Here is an 18230-nt window from a genome sequence, read left to right on the forward strand (position 1 = left end):
TTTCTGGGTCTGCTAAGATGTGAATGCTAGAATATTTGATGTTGTCCCAAAAGTCCCTTAACTATCCTCATTAAAATTTATTTTTTCCTTTTGCTGTTCCAATGGAGTGATTTCCATTGCCTCATCCTCCAGATAACCCGATTCACTCTTCTGCATCATCTAATCTGCTGGTTCCCTCCAGTGTACTTTTCATTTCATTTCAGTTCTGATTGGCTCATCCATTCTCCCGAGTTCATTGAGCGTCTTTATAACCACTGCTTTGAATTCATTATCTGGTAGATTGCTTATCTGTTTCATTTAGCTCTCTTTCTGGGGTTTTGCTGTTTTTTCATTTGGAAGACATCCCTTTGTCTCATTTTACCTATCTCTCTGTGTTTCTCTGTATTAGGTAGATCAGCTGCACCTCCCAGTTTTATAAGAGTGGTCTATGTAGAGGGTGTCTGGTGGGGCCTGGTACACAATCCCCTTTGGTCACCAGTCAGGGTATCCCCTGGGTGGGTTGAGTGCACCCTCCTGTTGTAGTTGGGCCGTGACTGCTGTGGGCACACCCTCAGGCTAACTGGCTGTGTTTCCCATAATAGGGGGTAGAGGGGGGCTCATCCTCCTGGTGCAGTTCCCCTCAGGACTACCAAAAGGGCTGTGATAACACTCCCACTTGTGGATCAGCAAACTTGGGGTCTGGGTCCTAATCGGACCATGTTTCTGCCCCTCCTACTTGTGTCAGTGTTTCATTTTTATGTCTTGGGGTGTAGAAATCCTGTTCACCTGGTCTTCAGGTCATTCTCAGCAGCAGTAGCTCTGTGTGTAGTTGTGGTTTTCACCATGTGAGGAGGTGAGCCCAGGGTCTCCACCTTCACCTCTACAGATCAGTTCTTTTAGTGCCTTCTCTGACATTGGTTATAGTTGGGTTAATTGTTATACTTAGGTTGATGATTATAAATACTTTCAAATGAGGCTCACTGAGTCTGTGACTTGCCCCAAAACATAGCTAATACGTAGTAGGATATCAAGCCTAACTTAGGGTCTTCTGGCTCCTCCTGTTCTCTCTACCTTCTGCTAAATAGCCTGTTAGCACTGTTTACTTAAGTGATGACGAAAGGCACATTGTATATCTTGGTCAAAAAGACAGAGGTGAATTACACATTTCAGAAACTGTCCCAGCCAAAATGGTTAAATTTTAAAGATTTCTGGAATCTTGACCTTTCAGAAAACGAGTTCATGAGGGTTCCATGAAAATGTCTCCTAAATAACAGGTTCGAGATTATTTAAACATATGTCTTTAAGTCAGTTTCACTTGTGGTGCAGAGCATAAATGGACATTTCAGATGTGAATGTGGCTCATAGTGTGCAACCTTATGAAACCAAGTGTAATCAATAATTTTAATTCTGGCATAAGTTTCTAGCAACTATTGTTTTATGTTTGTCTCATAGGGGGATCTGTGGCACATTTGCTCAGTAAATACGGAGCCTTCAAGGAGTCCGTGGTTATCAACTACACTGAGCAATTACTCCGCGGCCTCTCGTATCTCCATGAAAACCAGATCATCCACAGGGATGTCAAAGGTGGGGGATTCTTCATTATTACTCATTAGCAATAAGTAGAAAACAAATGTAATTTTAAAACTTGAACCTTTTCTGATAGTTTCTATGTGAAATCAACTAGAAAGTTGTTTCTCCCGAGTCACTCCAGTCACTATAAGTGAAGGGACTTTGGGGTCACATGATCTTACTCCTCAGAGGGGCTGTGACTTTTCTGCACTCTTATTGCCAAGACGGTAGACCAGGTATAGGATCCAGGTCTTCAGTTCACTGTCCTGATTTTATACTGCCTCCGTGAAAGTTCCTGTTCCTGGTTCTATTCAGAATAATTGCGATATTATAAACTTTTAAGAAAAATCTTTTCCCATCTCTTGCAGTTCGATTAATGGCAACTTTGATTTTTCTGACATGAATGTCTGTATCTAGTATTTGACATAATGGATTCGTATTTGACATCATGAATTCAAGTAATTTAATTCCATTAACTTTTTATTAAGCTGTAATTATGGTAGTTTGAATTGGTCCAGGTTATAATGCTTCAACAGAACTTTGTCTTAAATGTAAATTACACTAAAATGTGAACTTTGAAGAAATATTTTTGTTGGGATCATTCTAGTAAAGGTTCAACACTTTAGAGTCTCACTACATCTCTGCCTTCGTCTCCTTGTGCCTGATGCTCTGTCAGACGTTCCCTCTGAGCTGGGGCTTTAGAGTTTTTTTATATTACACCGTAGAGACCTGTGTGCCTGCAGCAATAGCAAAGCAAATCGAGGGGCAGTAACCTCTGGACCTCTGACCCCAAGCCCATCTCTCTCTCCTGCCATTGTCCTGTCTCATTTGTAGTGTTTTACTGAGTGTGGAGTCTGCTCTTTGGTGGTTAACCTGCATGATTGCTTGCTGTTTTTGTCCCAGGTGCCAACCTGCTCATTGACAGCACAGGTCAGAGGCTGAGAATTGCTGATTTTGGAGCTGCCGCCAGGTTGGCATCAAAAGGAACTGGTGCTGGAGAGTTTCAGGGACAGTTACTGGGGACCATTGCGTTCATGGCACCCGAGGTGAGATGCGGCTGTGAGGGTGATGGAGGAACATATTTGGGGGTTCTCTATGCAGTGTTATCCAGTTTGAGCTTACCAGTCAGAAGCCCATGGCCTTAAAAACAGGTTTAATGACATGCTTGATTTCAGACCCTTACTCCCTACCTTTCCATCTTTGTCTTAACAAAACTTTAAGTGATTGGTTTTAATAGAGTTGCTTAAAGGCTATTCCTAACAAAGACTTGGGCAAGTTATAACGGTTGTTTTGTAGTAACCCTGAAGTGCGCACGTTAGGAAGTTTTCACGTTGTTCTGTGGAAAGGGAGGTTAGCGTAGGGAAACAGCAGGTGGAGCTGCGCGGTTCTGACCTCGGCTCTGCTACTGTGGTCAGAACTCCCCACGTTCACGCACGTGATTCTTGGCCACCCCCTTGCCCACAGTTTACTAAGCACTGTGACTCCATGGGATTCTTCAGAATCTCACAATTCTCCCAAATGTTGTTGTGCCACATAGGAGGTTGAGCTTGTTAATGAATGAGACATTGGAAGTCCGCGAAGATGCTGCTTCTACCTTTGTTTTGCTCTGAAGTAGGAAACTAGACTCTGTACCTACGGAGTGGTTTTCTTTTTCTTTAATGAAACCTGTCTTCTCATAGGTCCTGAGAGGCCAGCAGTATGGGAGGAGCTGCGACGTGTGGAGCGTGGGCTGTGCCATCATAGAGATGGCCTGTGCTAAGCCACCCTGGAATGCAGAGAAGCACTCCAATCATCTCGCTCTGATATTTAAGGTAACGATGAGATGAAACTGTTTCTTTCTGCTAAAGTTGGCAGGAAGCATTCATTCATGGGCTCTCCTCAGCTTTCAGTCTCACAAGAAGGTGTGTCTTTACTGAAGTAACTGTGTCACATCTTCAGGGCACTCTGTGGTATGGCCAGTGTTGGCACATGGACAGTCAGGCCTCGCTCCTCCCTGCAGTTATGTCCTGTTAACATTGCTGTGGACACTGAATTATTAGGACCATTGCTCCTGGCTGAAATATGTACAATAAATATCCCTGTCAAACTTTCACATTTAAAAACTTGAAGCTTTTCATATATTGTACACAGTCCACACATTTTGTTTTTAAACTCCAGTTTACTATATTTTAAAAATACCTTGCCCGGCCGGGCATGGCTCAGCGGTTGAGCATCGACCTAAGATCCAGGAGATCGGGGTTCGATTCCTGGTCAGGGCACATGCCCAGGTTGCAGGCTGGGCAGCCGATCAATGACTCTCATCATTGATGTTTCTCTCTCTCTCTCCCCCTCCTTTCCTCTCTCTGAAATCAATAAAGATATGTTTAAAAAAAAACACAAAAAAACCTTTGCCTTGGCCGGGTAGCTCAGTTAGAGTATCGTCCCAGTGCTCCAAGGTTGCAGGTTCGATCCCCAGTCAGAGCACATAAAAAAGCAAGCAATGAATGCGTAAATAAGTGGAGCAACAAATCGATGCCCTCCTTCCCTTCCCCGCTCTCTGAAATCAATTTAAAAGATTAAAAACTCACACAAGTCAGTTTCCAAATCCTGTCTACCTTTCTGACAACTTGAATCCGCTCTCTTCATTTCCACCAGAGATCAGTACAGCGGTTCAGATGTTTAGCTTTGAGACAGACATGAGCTTGGTGAAAGCTTGGGCTTTGGAGTCGTATAGACTCAGTTTCCAAGCCTGGCTCCATCCTGTAGCAGCCACGAGACTAGAAAATCACTCATCTATCTGCCCCTGTTATCAACTGGGTGTAATAACAGCACCTACTTCACGGGACTGTCATAAGGACAAGCAGAATGGGCTCTAGGCCTGAGTAAAGGCCCCAGCACAAACTGACCCCCCTCCCGTCACACAGCCTCTTCCTGCCCCCCAGCACCTAGAGAACCTCCTCAGCTACCTGATGAAACCAGGGCGGTGTGCCTCCAATGTTCTGAAGTGACCCACAGGGTTTAGCTTCCTCTGTAAATGCTCTCTGTGCTGAGACAGTAGAAACTGTGCAAAGGCAGTGGGGACAGAGCATCCTAGAGTATGAGTGAGGGATGCGAGTTCACTGCGTGAGCACTTCACCTCTCTGATTGGTGGATGCACTTGGGGCCTAGTTCATTTGGATAGTAAGGGACAGAGTGGATCCACGTGATCAGGGTGCATTTGATCAAATTCTAAAAGCCTGAAGTTTGAAGGGTTCTTAGAGGAATCCTCCCATCCAGTGGCGAGTTTCTGCCTCACATCCTGTTAGTGTCGGTCCCACCTGCACAGAGCTCATGTGCAGAGGTCAAGAACTCTGCACACGGCACCTGTGTTGTCAGGAGTCCTGTGTGAAAAGCTTCAGCCTGGTGTTTCTTCCACAGATCGCAAGTGCAACAACTGCTCCATCGATCCCTTCCCACCTGTCTCCCGGGTTACGGGACGTGGCTCTTCGCTGTTTAGAACTTCAACCTCAGGACAGACCTCCGTCGAGAGAGCTACTGAAGCATCCCGTCTTCCGCACGACGTGGTAGCCAGCTATGCAGACAAACTCTAGCGGAGACAGGATGTTCAATAAGAGAAAAACTGTAGTGGGAACCACGTTGATAATCCACTGGCCTTCCCGCCACTGAACAGCTATGAACGAGCCCGGTGGGGAACCTTACCTAAGTATGTGATTGACAAATCATGGTCTGTACCTAAGCTGAGTCTGCAGAGCCACACCTGTGCAGGACTGCACACCGTGCCTTTCAGGGACCTGCCCGAGGTGAGCAGGAGCAGTGAAGTTTGCATGACTAGTTAACAGGAGCAAAGTTTTCTTGTTATTGCTTTGGAGCACTTTTTCAGCAACATTAGCAGCTGAGGGGCTCAGGATCTGTTTCACTGTTTCAACTCTTCTTCCATTTCATGTCCTGACCGCAGCAGGGGTTCTGCATTCCACTCAGTTTTTCGTCACTGGCTCTACAAATCAGTATCTGCCTCCTTTAGGTCAGAATAGGCTATGAGTAGCAGTAAATAAATGTTTTTTAAAGTTGATGACTTCTTTATGACCCACAGTTGACCTTTATTTTTTAAAAGCTGGGCAGTTGTGGTTCACTGTGCATTTTACTGTTGGCCCATTCATTTCGTTTTGGAAATTATGGTTCTGTATTTTCATTTCACCTTCATTTTTGTTTAATATTCAGGGAAAGGTGATCTTTTCAAACCAGAAAAAAGTAGAACTAGATGTGAACTAGTGTTTATTGACTATCTTGCTGTGGCAAGAGTTTTTTAATACAGAATTCTGTTTGTTTTTAAAAATGGGTTTTACTACTACCTTCATGGAGCCCATCACTGCTCTTCTTGGGCAAAATCAATGTAAATTCAGTGAAAAACCACTATTCTGTGAGACAGCCGCAGCCAAGATCAGCATTACCTTGAGATCCATTTGCGTTTCTGTGGCGTGTTGGTTGTGTCTGTAGGAAGCCTCACTGCTTGCGCCTCACTCTGACAGATGTCATGCTGGCGCGAGCACCGAGCTGCTGTTTTCCTTCTCTCCACAGAGGCCCTGGTGGGAACGAGGGGAAAACTAACCTCCTTACTCAGCCACCCATGAGTAATGGTGTTTCTAAACTATAAGTTTCCCTGGAACTTGGAAAATGTGCTCATAGAAAAGTGAAACTGAATTTCATTTACACACTAATTCACTGGATTTTACACAATTACCTAATGGTTTTCGTCTCAGTTGAATTCGGACATGTGGAATCCGGAAGGAAAATGGCAGCTCTTTCCTCCTCTTTTGTGAGTCTCTAAATCAAGTACTGACTGAGTATTTTACACAACTTTTGAGATGTCAAGTTTTAACTCTTCAGAAGCCAGCTGAACCGTTGCAGGATGAAATAGAATTGGTTCTTCTCAAAGACTCAGGATAAACTAAATAAGCTATACAGAGTACATTTTAAATGTACAACACAAATTGGAAGTAAAATAACTTACAAGTTTACAGGGATGTATTGCATATAATTTTTAAAAGGCAGTTTTTAAATGTGAACGTGTTTCCGTGAAATTTTACATTCCTTTGTTTTGGAAGATTGGCAATATTTGAAGAGTTAAAAATAGTGCTGAAATGTGAAGTTTGGTAGCTCTAAATGTGTTGTACTTGACTTTCTTTTTTATTTCCTCTCTTTTTTTGACTACTTGGAATTTTCACAGTTCTAATGAGATTGTTTCGAGTCGTGTGCAGGCTTTAAAGGATGCACTCTTGCCATTTAATTACTGGAAGATCACTGGTCAGATTAGTCCGCGTCTGACAGCCATGTAAACTGTACACTGAGGAACCTCAGCGAATCAGTATTACTCTAGATCACCGTGCCCACACAGTGCAGACTCAGACAGCCGCTATTTGTCGAGACCCACTGTTTGAGTTTGTCTGCAGTTCCCTCAGCTTGCTGGTAATTGTGGTGTTTTGTTTTGTTTTGTTTTCAATGCAAATGTGATGTAATATTCTTATTTTCTTTGGGTCAAAGCTGGACTGAAGATTGTATTGTGTGCTTGTTTTGTGCCCTAATGTTCGGTACTCGAGTTGTGAATGACGCCTACTGCTGTTTATTCCAGTTTCTGCTACCTCAGGGTCCTATAGATTCTTCTACCAAAGCTCACTTTCACAATGAAATTGTACTTGCTGTGTGACTATGATCCCTAAGACTTCCAGGGCTTAAGGGCTAACTTCTCTTAGCACCTTACTGTGTAAGCAAATGTTACAAAAAAATCTCTGGGTTAAGAAAATTTGGCTTAAATGTATCCTTTGTTATTTTAAATATATCAAGATATTTTAATTAAAATTTTTACCCCATTGAACCAATTTTATAGTATTTGTACCTATTTTGGTGTTTTGTCTTTATAGTAAATAAAAGTTTTTAAACAAAGGTTGTTACTTTCACTTATTTTGAAATAATTTCACACTTACGAAGGGGTTGTGAGGACACAATGAAGAACTATCTCCCCTCTGCCCAGAGGCCCCACTCGGGTTGTGCCAGCTGCCCAGGTGTGTCCCTTAGAGCAACACGAGCCAAACCAAGATCATGCTGCTTTTAGCTGCCCTGTTCCTTCAGTCTCGTTCAGTCCACAACCATTCATTCCTGAGTTCTTTCTCCCTGACCGTCTGCGTTACATTCGTCCACATAAATATCCCATAGTTCCCAGGCAGCAGGTAAAATTCAGTTGATTCTATTCACATAACTCTTGATGTAATATGACATTTTTAAAAAGCATAAAATCTGTCCCCCTAAGTTAAACTTGTGGAAGGACAATGAAGACGTATTCACCAATGTGTCAGGCACACACTGGAGCACAGTGACTAGACTCCATCTGTAGACGAGCAAACAAATTTCACTCCAGCTGCAGTTCTGCTGCTCACGGCTCACTCGGCTGCGGTAGCGCAGTTTCAGTCTCAGATCCTACCTTGTGGTTGCTGTTTCCACTTCATCCTAGTATTTCTGCTCAGCAGTAGTTTCTCACATGATCAAAATCAGAAAGGAGCTGGTCCAACCCTGTGAGATGAGAAACATCACTGAATAACTGGGTTCACAGCCATTTTGTGTCTACGTGGCAATTTTCCTGAGTTTCTGTTAGTCACTATTTTCCCAATGACGGCAGTATTTTGCACATTTGCTCACCACTCAAATATAATGGTCACGTAGCCAGTTGTGTACCTGTAGCATTCTAACAGCTGTCACAGTGGTATGGTTGACTCTGAGTTTTATTTTACAGTAGGTTCTGCCTGTGACTAAAGAACTCCGTCCACAACATAAGGGAACCAGAAGAAGAGAGAGAAAAAGGGACTGAAAACTTACTTGAAGAAATAATGACTGAAAACTTCCCCTACCTGGCAAAGGAAACAGACTTACAAGTCCAGGAAGCAGAGAGAGTCCCAAACAAGATGTACCCAAAGAGGCCCACCCAAGGCACGTCATAATTAAAATGCTAAGTGATAAAGACAAAGAGACTCATAAAAGTAGTGAGAGAAAAGCAGTTAGTTACCTACAAAGGAGCTCCCTAAGACTGTCAGCTGATTTCTCAACAGAAACATTTCAGGTCAGGAGGGACTGTCTTGATATATTCAAAGTGATGAAAAGCAAAGACCTACCACCAAAATTACTGCACCCAGCAGGGCTATCATTTGGAATCAAAGGAGTTTCCCTGACAAGAAAAGCTAAAGGAGTTCAACACCACTAAAGCAGTATTACAAGAAATGTTAAAGGGACTTCTTTAAGAAGAAAAGATAAAAAACATGAGTAAGAAAATACAGGAAAGAAAAAATTTTCACTGACAAAGGCAAATACTTAGAAAAGCACTAGATCAACAACTATAAAGACAGTTAAAAGGAAAAAGTGGAAAGATCATATGTAATTACAATAAGGGAGACACACACCAACGAGGTAAAATATATATGGACAAAAACATGAACATGGAGAGGTTGAGTAAAAGTTGTAGTGATTTTAGAATGTGTTTGAACTTAAGGAGCCATCAACTTAAAAGAGACTGTTATACCCTGGCCAGTGTGGCTCAATGGTTAGTGTCTGCCTGAGCACCAGAGGGTCATGGGTTGGATTCCACTCAAGGGCACATACCTGGGTTGCAGATTTGATCCCTGCCCCAGGTCAGGACGTGTGTGGGAGGCAACCAGTTCATATGTGTCTCTCAAATCGTTTCTCTCTCTCCCTCTCCCCCTTCCACTCTCTCTGAAAAAATATCCTCAGGTGAGGATTAAAAATACATGTATATTCATTATATTTAACTAATGTCCATTTTCAAAGATGTGATCATGGTATTGGGATTAGAAAAGTGTCATTTTTAGAAATGGAAAGTTAAAAATACACACACACATAAAAGATACATGGTTGTTCACTATTTTTCTCTAGGTTAGAAATTTTCAAAATAAAAAGTTGGGAAATTATTTCTGCATATATTTTGGTTTGGCTTAATTTCTTTCTGCATTTTACCTTGATTTCCTTTTCTGTTCATTTGGGGGGTTTTCCCTTGCAGATGAGCTGCAGGATTTCAGTGGGATTCCGCCAGCACTAACTGACCACCAGGGAAGAATTACTCAGGCAGATCCAGGAGGGGGCAGCAGAGCAAAACTTCTTTATTTAAAGAATGATCTTAATCAATTAACTTTGCCAAGAACCTGAGAATCAGACTTGACCCCACCCCTCCTCAGGAACAAAGCAGTTACCTCAGTGCTCCTCTTAGGCAATGAAAATCCTCAGGGCAGTACTGAGAATCTCACTTTTCCAAGCTCAAAGCCAGACCTGATGCTCATCATCAAACAGGACATTCCTGCTCCATCTTCTGACACAGTCACAACCCAGGAGAGGCTGAATCAAGGTACATGATACCTACTCTCTGTCTCCTGCTCTTAAGACCTCCCTGCTCCCGGGTGACCACCCACCCACCCACTGGTTATAGGTATATCTACTGGTATTTACTGTGTCATATTAAAACAGGTAAAATTTTAAATATTGATTCATTAAAATAACCATTTAAAAGTCTTTTAATGTTAATATGGATATCATGTCTTTATAAAAAGTAGCTAAATCCCAACAGTGAGAAAAATGGGATTTTTATTTTTTACAAATCTGTTTCATTTGAGGATTAATAAAAAACAGCGAGATTCTCATCTCTGCTTCTGTATTCAGTCTGTCTTACCACACATCATGTTACCCCTAGAAAACCTCACTGTACCCTGGGAAGAGAATGGGAATAGATAGATAACATCTTAGTACTGTTAGGTAAACAGTTCTGACCCTGGGTCCTAGGCTGCACTCAGGACCGCTGGCTCCTGCTGTCTATCCCGCCCACCTCTCTCCTCAACTCCAGTAACTGACACTGAAACTATGGGAACTGATATTCAATTCTCTAAATTGTATTAAGTTTAGAGAATATTAAATTCTTCAACTCAACTGTAATCTTTTGAAGCTGTACCCAGTTACCAGTGAATACTACTTGCCGGTTATCCTACCCGTATCAGACAGTGTAGGCATCCAAACGGCCTGCCGGGTACCCACCCTTCTTCAAGACCCAGAGAGAGCCGTGCAAAGGTCGGCCCCACGCTAGCTGCCATCCCCTGCGCAGGCGCACACGCGCACACACGCGCGCATGCACACACATGTGCACCCACACACACGCGTACACACACATGCGCGCATGCACATACATGTGCACGCACGCACACACGCGCGAACACAGGCGCGCGCGCACAGTCCCCCGCTGCAGGAACGAGGGGGAGGGACTGAAACTACCGTCTTTACACGAAGCCTGCCCTCCAGGTTACAGCTGCAAAGTCACTTCTCCTCGGACGAAGTGAAAGCGCTGAGTTCCTATGAGGAACTCAGAGCCCAGCGACGCCAGGGTTCCGCCGCGCCCTGGACGCCGCGCGTCGGGCCACACACTGTCCGTGGCCCCGTCCCTCTCGGGCGGCGGAAGGGCCCCCGCTCGCCCGGCAGGTCCCCCGCGCTCACCCTCCGGGTCAGCAGTTCCTTCCCCACAACGCCGCTTTCCCCGAGCGGCCGTGTCCATCTGACCTCCTCTTCTCCAGCCCCCACCGCTCCCCGAAACTGCCCCGGGGAGCATCCTCCCCGGAGGTCTCCGCAGCCGGAGCCGCGGGGCCCGCCCTCCCTGCCGGCAGGTCCACTCGCCCGGCCGCTGCGGAGCACGGCCCTCCGCGGGGGCTCCGAGCGGCTCCGCGGGGACGCGCGTCCCGGGCGCCCCGCCCCCACCTTCTCCCTCCCGGGCCGTCCCGCAGCTCGCCCGCGCCTCCCGGGCGCCCCGCTCCCTCCCCACGCGCCCCCGGGACGCCGAGGCGCCGCCGCCCCGGCCGCCTCTCAGGTCGCCGCTCCGCCGGCCCCGGGCGGCCCCTGCCGCTCCGCGCTCCCCGCTCCCCCCAGCCGGGCTCCCGTCCGCGCCCCGACCCTCAGGGAACCAGCTCGTCGACATTTCTCTCAAGCGGCGCAAACGCCGCCCCGCTCCCGTCCACGCGGGTCCCGCCAGCTCCCCGGCGGCGCCCCGTCCTCCCGGAACGCTCGGGGACCCCGCACACTCGCACCCCCCGCCCCGCCGTCCCCGCGCCCCGCTCCCGCCTCGCGGCCGCCGTGGGTGGCGCCGCTGCGCCCCGGAAAGGCGCGAGCGAGGGCAAGCCCCTCAGGGTCGCGTCACGGGAGGAGGCGCTGCCCGCGGCCACCCCGGCAGGGCCCCGGCGAGCGCGCGGCGGCCCCGGGCGCGACGTCCCTGACGGGACCGCGGCGCCGTTCCCCCTCCGCTCCCTCCGGGCCGCGGGGACGGGCCGAGGCGCCCGCGTCCGCCTCGGGGCCCAGGGGGGACCGCCCCGCGTGGGCCGAGGCGCGGGGCCCCCGGCGCCGTGCGGCCGACGACGGCTGAGCGCTGGACGGCCCCCGTGCTGCGGGCGCCACGAGCGAGCGGGGAGGACGGGGCTCGGGCCCCGCTCCGCGCCCCGCCGGGCGGCCGGCCACAGCCGCCGGGCACCAGGACCCCGCGCGGCCGGGGCGCGCGGCCGGGGGCGGGACTCGCGCTCCTCCCCCGCCGGGGCGGGCCCTCGTCCGGGCGCCGCGGGGCCGCCATGCCGGGCCGCCTGCTGCGGGGCCTGGGGCAGTGGTGGCGCCGGTACCGGTACCGCTTCGTACCTTGGGTCGCGCTGAACCTAACCCACAACCCCAGGTGAGGGGCCGGGCCCGCGGCACCGGGGCGTCTTCCCTCAGCGCGGAGGCGCCGCCGCGGGCGCGAGGCCTGAGACTGGGGCCGGGTGGGCGGAGCCCCGGGGAGGCGGAGCTTCCGGCGGCCGGGGTCGGAGGCTCGGGGGCTGGTGGTGGGCGGGGCCCGAGGTGGGCGGAGCTCAGGAGGCGGAGCTTCCGGCGGCCGGAGCGTTGCTGCCCAAGACTTGTTGTGGGCGGAGCCTGGGGCGGGCGGGGCCCGAGGTGGGCGGGGCCGCGGCTGAGACGGCCGGAGTCCGAGGGTCCAGGGCCTGACCGGCTGTGCAGCTCTAGGTGGGCGGGGCCTGAGGCCTATTTCCCGTCGTTCCCCGCGCTGCCCCGCGGGCTGGGTGGGTTTGCCCGCGGGCGGTGTAGGCGCCCCTTTTGGGGTCCGTAGGTGCCCCTTTTGCGGGCGGTGTAGGTGCCCCTTTTGGGGTCCGTAGGTGCCCCTTTTGCGGGCGGTGTAGGTGCTCCTTTTGGGGCCCTTGTAGGTGCCCCTTTTGGGGTCCGTAGGTGCCCCTTTTGCGGGCGGTGTAGGTGCTCCTTTTGGGGTCCTTGTAGGTGCCCCTTTTGGGGTCCGTAGGTGCCCCTTTTGCGCGCCGCGGGGGGCCGCGGTGTCCGCCCGCGCAGAACCTGAGAGGGGGCGCGCGCACCCGCGGGGGCGCCCCCCTCCGCCCCAGGCGCTCGGACCCCTTGGAAACGCGGGACCGCCCCGCTGGTCTCCGGGGCGGGGCGCGGGGAGGGCTCGGAGCGGCTGACGCCGGGGAACGAGCAGAAGGACCTGAAGACGGGCGTGTGCGCCGTAGAGGACGGAGCCGGCCCAGAAGAGGGGGTGCCCGGGGGAGGGGGCGCGGGGGGGCGGCGCGGCCCCGGAGGCGCGGAGCTGAGGGCGGGGGTCCCGGCCGCCGGTCGCCCGGCGCGCAGAAGGCGCCGCTGGAGCGGGACGCGGGGCGCTCCCGGGCGGGGCGGGGGCCCGAGGTCGCCCGGCCTGGGGACCCGCCCGGAGGAGCCTGGGGGGGGGGCAGTGGGTGCGCCCCGGGCAGGGCCCCAGCCTGTTCCCTGGTGCGCAGAAGCGAGATGATTTGCGGGAGGCCCGGCCCTGGGCAGGATTGGGCGCCTCGTACCCCTGGTGGGCGCTGTTGGAAGGCGGCTGTACCCCAGTTACTGTTTCGGAAGCGCTTGGCTCCCGCCCTCGGGCGCGTGGGCACGGCCCTCCCGGCGCGCGGTGATGGCCTTTCCCGTGTCCAGGACCCTCCGGCGCGTCCCGGGGGCGCTGCGGGACAAGGTCGCCCCCGACGAGGCCGTCCGGGGGGCGCTGCTGGACGCCTTCCGGGCGCTGTTCATGAACGACCTCGGGAAGCAGGCGCGTGTCCTGACTGTGCTTACAGACGCTGTGCAGGCGAAATACCAGGACCTCCTGTCGGCTCAGCACCCACGGGCGCACCTCCAGGACAGACGCCGGCGGCCAAGCAGCTTTAAACCAGAAGAAATTCTCTGTAAGACTCTGGGTTTCAGCGTCGCCCGAGCGCCCAGCTCGTTGGTTTCCGCCGGGAGAGGCGTCTTCATTACCCAAGGACGGGCGCCCAGAGGCGCGGTCGTGGCCATGTATCCTGGTAATGGCTCAGTTCACTCTGCCAGGAGATTCCTACATACTGATAAATACAAGTTCAAAAAAAAAAGGCCTAGCCCCATAACCTTTAGAGTAAGGAGCTGAATCGGAAACTCAGATCTCCACAGATTTTTAAATCCTGATTTGGAAATTAACTGTTGGAAATTATCTCATGTGTCAGAAAGTATCCGTGTTATTTGTTGGGATAAATGCATTTTTCTTTTAAGGAAATTTTTCTAGTCGATGTGTAAATTTAAGGGTATGGGATGGCCGGCTTTGATCAGACTTAGTAATAGAAAGTACTAGAGAATAAGTCAGTTTGGCCTAGATAATTGATAACTAAAGGTAAACAAGATCTGGGTTAAAGCGTGAAAGGTAGGGCATAGGCCCGTACATCACTGAATAAAGACCTTCCTGGTGTCTCTACACTTGGGAAGCAAGCAGCTTCTTTGCAAAAGATCAATTCAAATGCTCGGTAGAATATGTCATCAGTTAAACTGACGTTACGTTATTCGGCAAAGTGGAAAACAAAGTGGAGTTTAAATCAGATAGGCCTAATCTTTCCCTGAAGTCCTCCGATGACTTGCTAAGCCACATCCCTAAACAAGAGGGTCTCGGTGTCTTCCTACACAATTAACTCTAAGGATTAAACAGAACCAACCAGAAACAAATCAACACTAAAATAAATGTAGTAGATTGACGTGCCTGGGACATAAGCAGCACCTGGTATGCATGACTTTCTCCGTTCCTCTGCCAGTGAAAGGAGGAACCACCTGAATGGCCACACGTGTCTACATTATTTAATTGGTCATTAACAAAATACATTCCTTGAAAGATGCTGTGATAGGTGTCAAACCACACTTTACGTAAAAGACAAAAAAAAACACCCAAAAAACAGCCTTCACAGGGTAGCTGTTGGTGAGAACATCACCACAATAAGCCACCATTGCAGGTTTGACCCCCAGTCAGGGTACGTACTGGACTCAACCGATGAATACACAAATAAGTGAAACAACAAATCCATGTGCCTCTCTCAAATCAATTAAAAAACAACAAACCCCACGACTTGGTAAAACTGAGCCTGAAATGTGTTCACATTTTTATTAACCAAGTCCTATTTTATTTTTTGGCTGTGTGGACATGTTGATTCTGCTCGGTCTGCTCTTGGGCACTCTTTAAAGGGGAAAACGGCCAGAGAGAATGTGATGGTCTAACTTGGAGGTAAAATATTAGAGAAAAGGTTGAGAAATTAAAACATTCTTACATGTTATGTTTATGCTCCGGAGAAAAGGCCTTATCATGATGTTAGTGACTTTTACATGTGGCTGTAATATCTCTTTCTTGTCGTATGATAGGTACAGTGTATCAGAAATATGAGCCAATCTTTTTCCAGTCTATTGGAAACCCGTTTATTTTCAGATGCTTGGATGGCATACTCATTGATGGAAATGACAAGGGAATCTCGAAACTCGTGTACAGGTAGGTTGGTGCCCATGTTCAAATTGAATTCTAGGAGATAAGCCACACCACAGTGACCGTGACCACTAACCTTAGTTGCCTTGTTGATTAGACTAAGGTGTTTTCTTCTTTAAAGAAAAATTGCACTTTTGGGGTTGTAGGGTTGGGTTGATTTTGTGTTTTTGAATTTTAAGATCCAGAGGAACAATCCCTTGGCTAATGCTTCTCCCGTTTCAGATCTTGCAGCGGAAGGGATCGGCTTGGCCCTTTAAAAATGAGTGATAGCACGTGGCTGACATCAGAGATGCAGAATCCGCTGGCTGTAGGACAGTATGTCAACAATTGTTCCAATGGTGAGTCGGCACCATGGGGCTGAGAGCGAGCGAGCGGCAGTGGCAGTTCTCTTCCTGAGCCATGCGACTGGGAGGAGTTGAACGTCTCAGCTGTTCGAAGCCCTCACACAGACTAACTCTTTGAGGCAGATATCAGAGAGAACTGGGGGAAACAGTGATATATGTTAACTGGAGTTCTTTCATGTACTGTTTTGGTTTGGTTTGGCAGTAAACATAGGCACTGGAAAGCTGCCCTTTTCATCATTATCATCATCATTTTTTGATAGTTGATATAGAGATGATTTTGTCTGTCCCTGAGTATAGCCTCGTGGATTAACCACTAGGCTGGTGTCCCCTTTCTGCTGCTAAGTTTGTGAGTCGTTTACCTTCTCTGGGGTGTGACTTTCCCATAAGTCTAAGTTTGGCCATCTGGCTACATTTAGCATAGGCTTTGGCGTTGGGGAGACATTAACTTGAGGCCTGACTCTTCTACGTAACATTTAACCTCCTGAGCCTGTTTCCTGATCTTCAAAAAGTAAATTAAAAAACATATGTATATATAATATGTATATATTACATACATATATATATAGAGAGAGAGAGCAGTGCCTGGAACATAACAGTGATTATTAATTTGAGCATGTTCTGGTAATTTAGAAATCCATACATCCAGTTCATAACTCAGCGCTCTTTCCCGTGACCTTGTAAAACGACTCTGTTTCTAAAAGCGACGTGCTCGCTCCTAGACAGACCAGCTAACGTCTGCTATCAGGAGTGGGACGTGCCTGCAGTCTTCCCTGTGGAGCTGAAGCAGTACCTTCCAAACACTGCCTACGGCTGCGACCAGCACAGGTCAGTCCTCCCATAGAGCCTTTCCCAGCTTGTCTCATATGAGCTGTGCTTAAAACAGTATGTTGTCAAAAAACATAAAGCTCTACAGGATTTGGGGTAAGTTTTTTGTTTTGGGGTGTTTTTTGTGAAAAATTATAGCTTAGATTTTGTGTTCGTCACAGTTGGCTGAGCAGGTGGCAGGGACTGAGTGAGGTGACGCCCCGCAGCCCGGGTCGGCTACACTCACACCCCAGCTGTGAGTCAGGACCTGTGACGTGCGTCTGTCTCGGCTTTTCTTGCTTTCAGCCCACTCCGATGTGTGGTTCTCGTCGCGCTCAGGGACATTGAACAAGGAGAGGAGCTTTTTTCAAACTACTACACAATTGTCAGCTGACTGAACGAGGAACTGGGTTTTCTGCTCGACTGTTGTTAACGTTAGTGCTTCTGTTCACCATTTCTCTGAGTCCCACCTGTACAACTCGGGCTTTGAGATCTAATCAGGGTGGGGATTTTTTATTTCTATTGATACTTTATGTTTCAATTCCATGATAAAAACTATTTGCTTCATTACAGTTTCAAATTTGCAATACAATTCCAATTTTATTTCGTTTCCCTGCACAGTAGCTTATTAAATTAAAACCTGCCACCTGAACTTATAATTTCAGTGTTTTTGTTTAATGTGTGTCTGCGGTGGTTTATAAAATTTCAGCCAAGTCAACAGCACTTCTTTTACTGTTGATGTGTAAGAACTTCTGTAAAAACTTTACTTTTATAGAATAAACCAAACATATTTTTGTGTGACCTTGAATTAATTGGTGTGTGTGTGTGATTTATAGATTGTGTTATATGGCTAACGGAGAAATGGGGGAGTCATTACACTATTTACTTGAAATTTACACACACACGGAGTTTAAAAAGCATGTGAGGTTGTCTGGTGTGGGACTATGTTAAAAGACGGTGGTGGTGGGCCAGCACCTGGCCGCATTCCTCGTGTCCCCACCTGCAAGGCTCCCGTCACTAATGCTCCTGCCCCTCTCCTCCCACTGGAGGAAGGTGACTTTCTCGGTTATCTCTGGAGAACTAGACCCCCGGCCCCTGGAGCTCCCGTTCTGTGGCCTCCTGGGCCGCGCCCCCCCCCCCCCCCCCCCCCCCCCCCCCCCGCGAGGAGCAGCCTGGGGGCAGCCCAGCGGCTGATGGGGGGTGAGCCAATCTGGCCACAGCTCTGAAGCCACCTCCTCCAGACTTGTATTAGTAATAATTCCTTTGATCTCCATCGACCTGACTCCTGCATCCAACTCTCAGCTCCAAACTTAGGTAAGGAAGCAGTGTTATTTACTGGGCCCCCAAACCCTTCCAGGGAACCTGTAGAGCCAGGTGCTAACCACCTTCACTGCTACACCAGTAGCTTCTCTCAATTTACTGCAATGTTATTTTGATTTTTTAAAATATATTTTTATTGATTTTGTACAGGAAAGGAGAGAAACATCGATCACCTGCCTCCTGCACACCCCCTACTGGGGATCAAGCCCAAAACCGGGGCATGTGCCCTGACTGGGAATCAAACCGTCACCTTTGGATGCATGAGATGATGCTCCGCCAACTGAGCCACACCGGCCAGGGCAATTTATTGCAATTTTAATAGCCTCCTGCCCCCTTCATCTAGGAGCGAGTCTTTCAGAAGGGACTCAGGTCTTGGC

The 18230-nt window shown here is 48.9% G+C and overlaps 2 protein-coding genes and 1 long non-coding RNA gene across 15 annotated transcripts in view; 2 read left to right on the forward strand and 1 right to left on the reverse strand.

Moving 5' to 3' along the window:
* The window catches only part of MAP3K1 (mitogen-activated protein kinase kinase kinase 1), a gene marked incomplete at its 5' end in the record, with an annotated part of 56200 nt that extends 48136 nt beyond the window's left edge, over positions 1-8064 (forward strand). For 2 of the 3 annotated variants that reach the window (XM_081132657.1, XM_081132656.1), the window contains 4 exons: positions 1432-1563; positions 2452-2594; positions 3228-3359; positions 4945-8062. In XM_081132657.1, the coding sequence (XP_080988783.1) occupies positions 1432-1563; positions 2452-2594; positions 3228-3359; positions 4945-5094 (557 nt within the window). In that variant the 3' untranslated portion in view covers positions 5095-8062. Of the gene's footprint in view, positions 1-1431; positions 1564-2451; positions 2595-3227; positions 3360-4944 lie in introns of all 3 variants that reach the window. The other variant, XM_081132655.1, reaches the window with a different exon arrangement.
* Positions 7750-12378, reverse strand: LOC308554980. The gene is made up of 2 exons (XR_013998465.1): positions 12238-12378; positions 7750-8088 (listed from the first exon to the last, which is right to left on the reverse strand). It is a non-coding gene; the product is annotated as an uncharacterized lncRNA (long non-coding RNA).
* SETD9 (SET domain containing 9) lies at positions 12130-17334 on the forward strand. Of its 11 annotated transcripts, none has more exons than XM_081132659.1 (6): positions 12130-12271; positions 13692-13916; positions 15268-15391; positions 15608-15723; positions 16449-16554; positions 16840-17334. In XM_081132659.1, exons 2-6 carry the CDS (start codon positions 13907-13909, stop codon positions 16925-16927), a joined length of 444 nt encoding a protein of 147 aa, XP_080988785.1. In that variant the 5' UTR covers positions 12130-12271; positions 13692-13906; the 3' UTR covers positions 16928-17334. The 11 variants fall into 11 exon arrangements, with proteins under 11 accessions (XP_080988785.1, XP_080988790.1, XP_080988787.1 ...); XM_081132664.1 differs by having other exon boundaries at positions 12131-12271; positions 13552-13799; positions 16716-17334; XM_081132661.1 differs by having other exon boundaries at positions 12142-12271; positions 13552-13916; positions 16716-17334.
* The last annotated feature ends 896 nt before the right edge of the window (positions 17335-18230 follow it).

This window comes from Miniopterus schreibersii (assembly GCF_964146895.1).
Source record: "Miniopterus schreibersii genome assembly, chromosome: 3".
In the NCBI taxonomy this organism is placed as follows: Eukaryota; Metazoa; Chordata; class Mammalia; order Chiroptera; family Miniopteridae; genus Miniopterus; species Miniopterus schreibersii.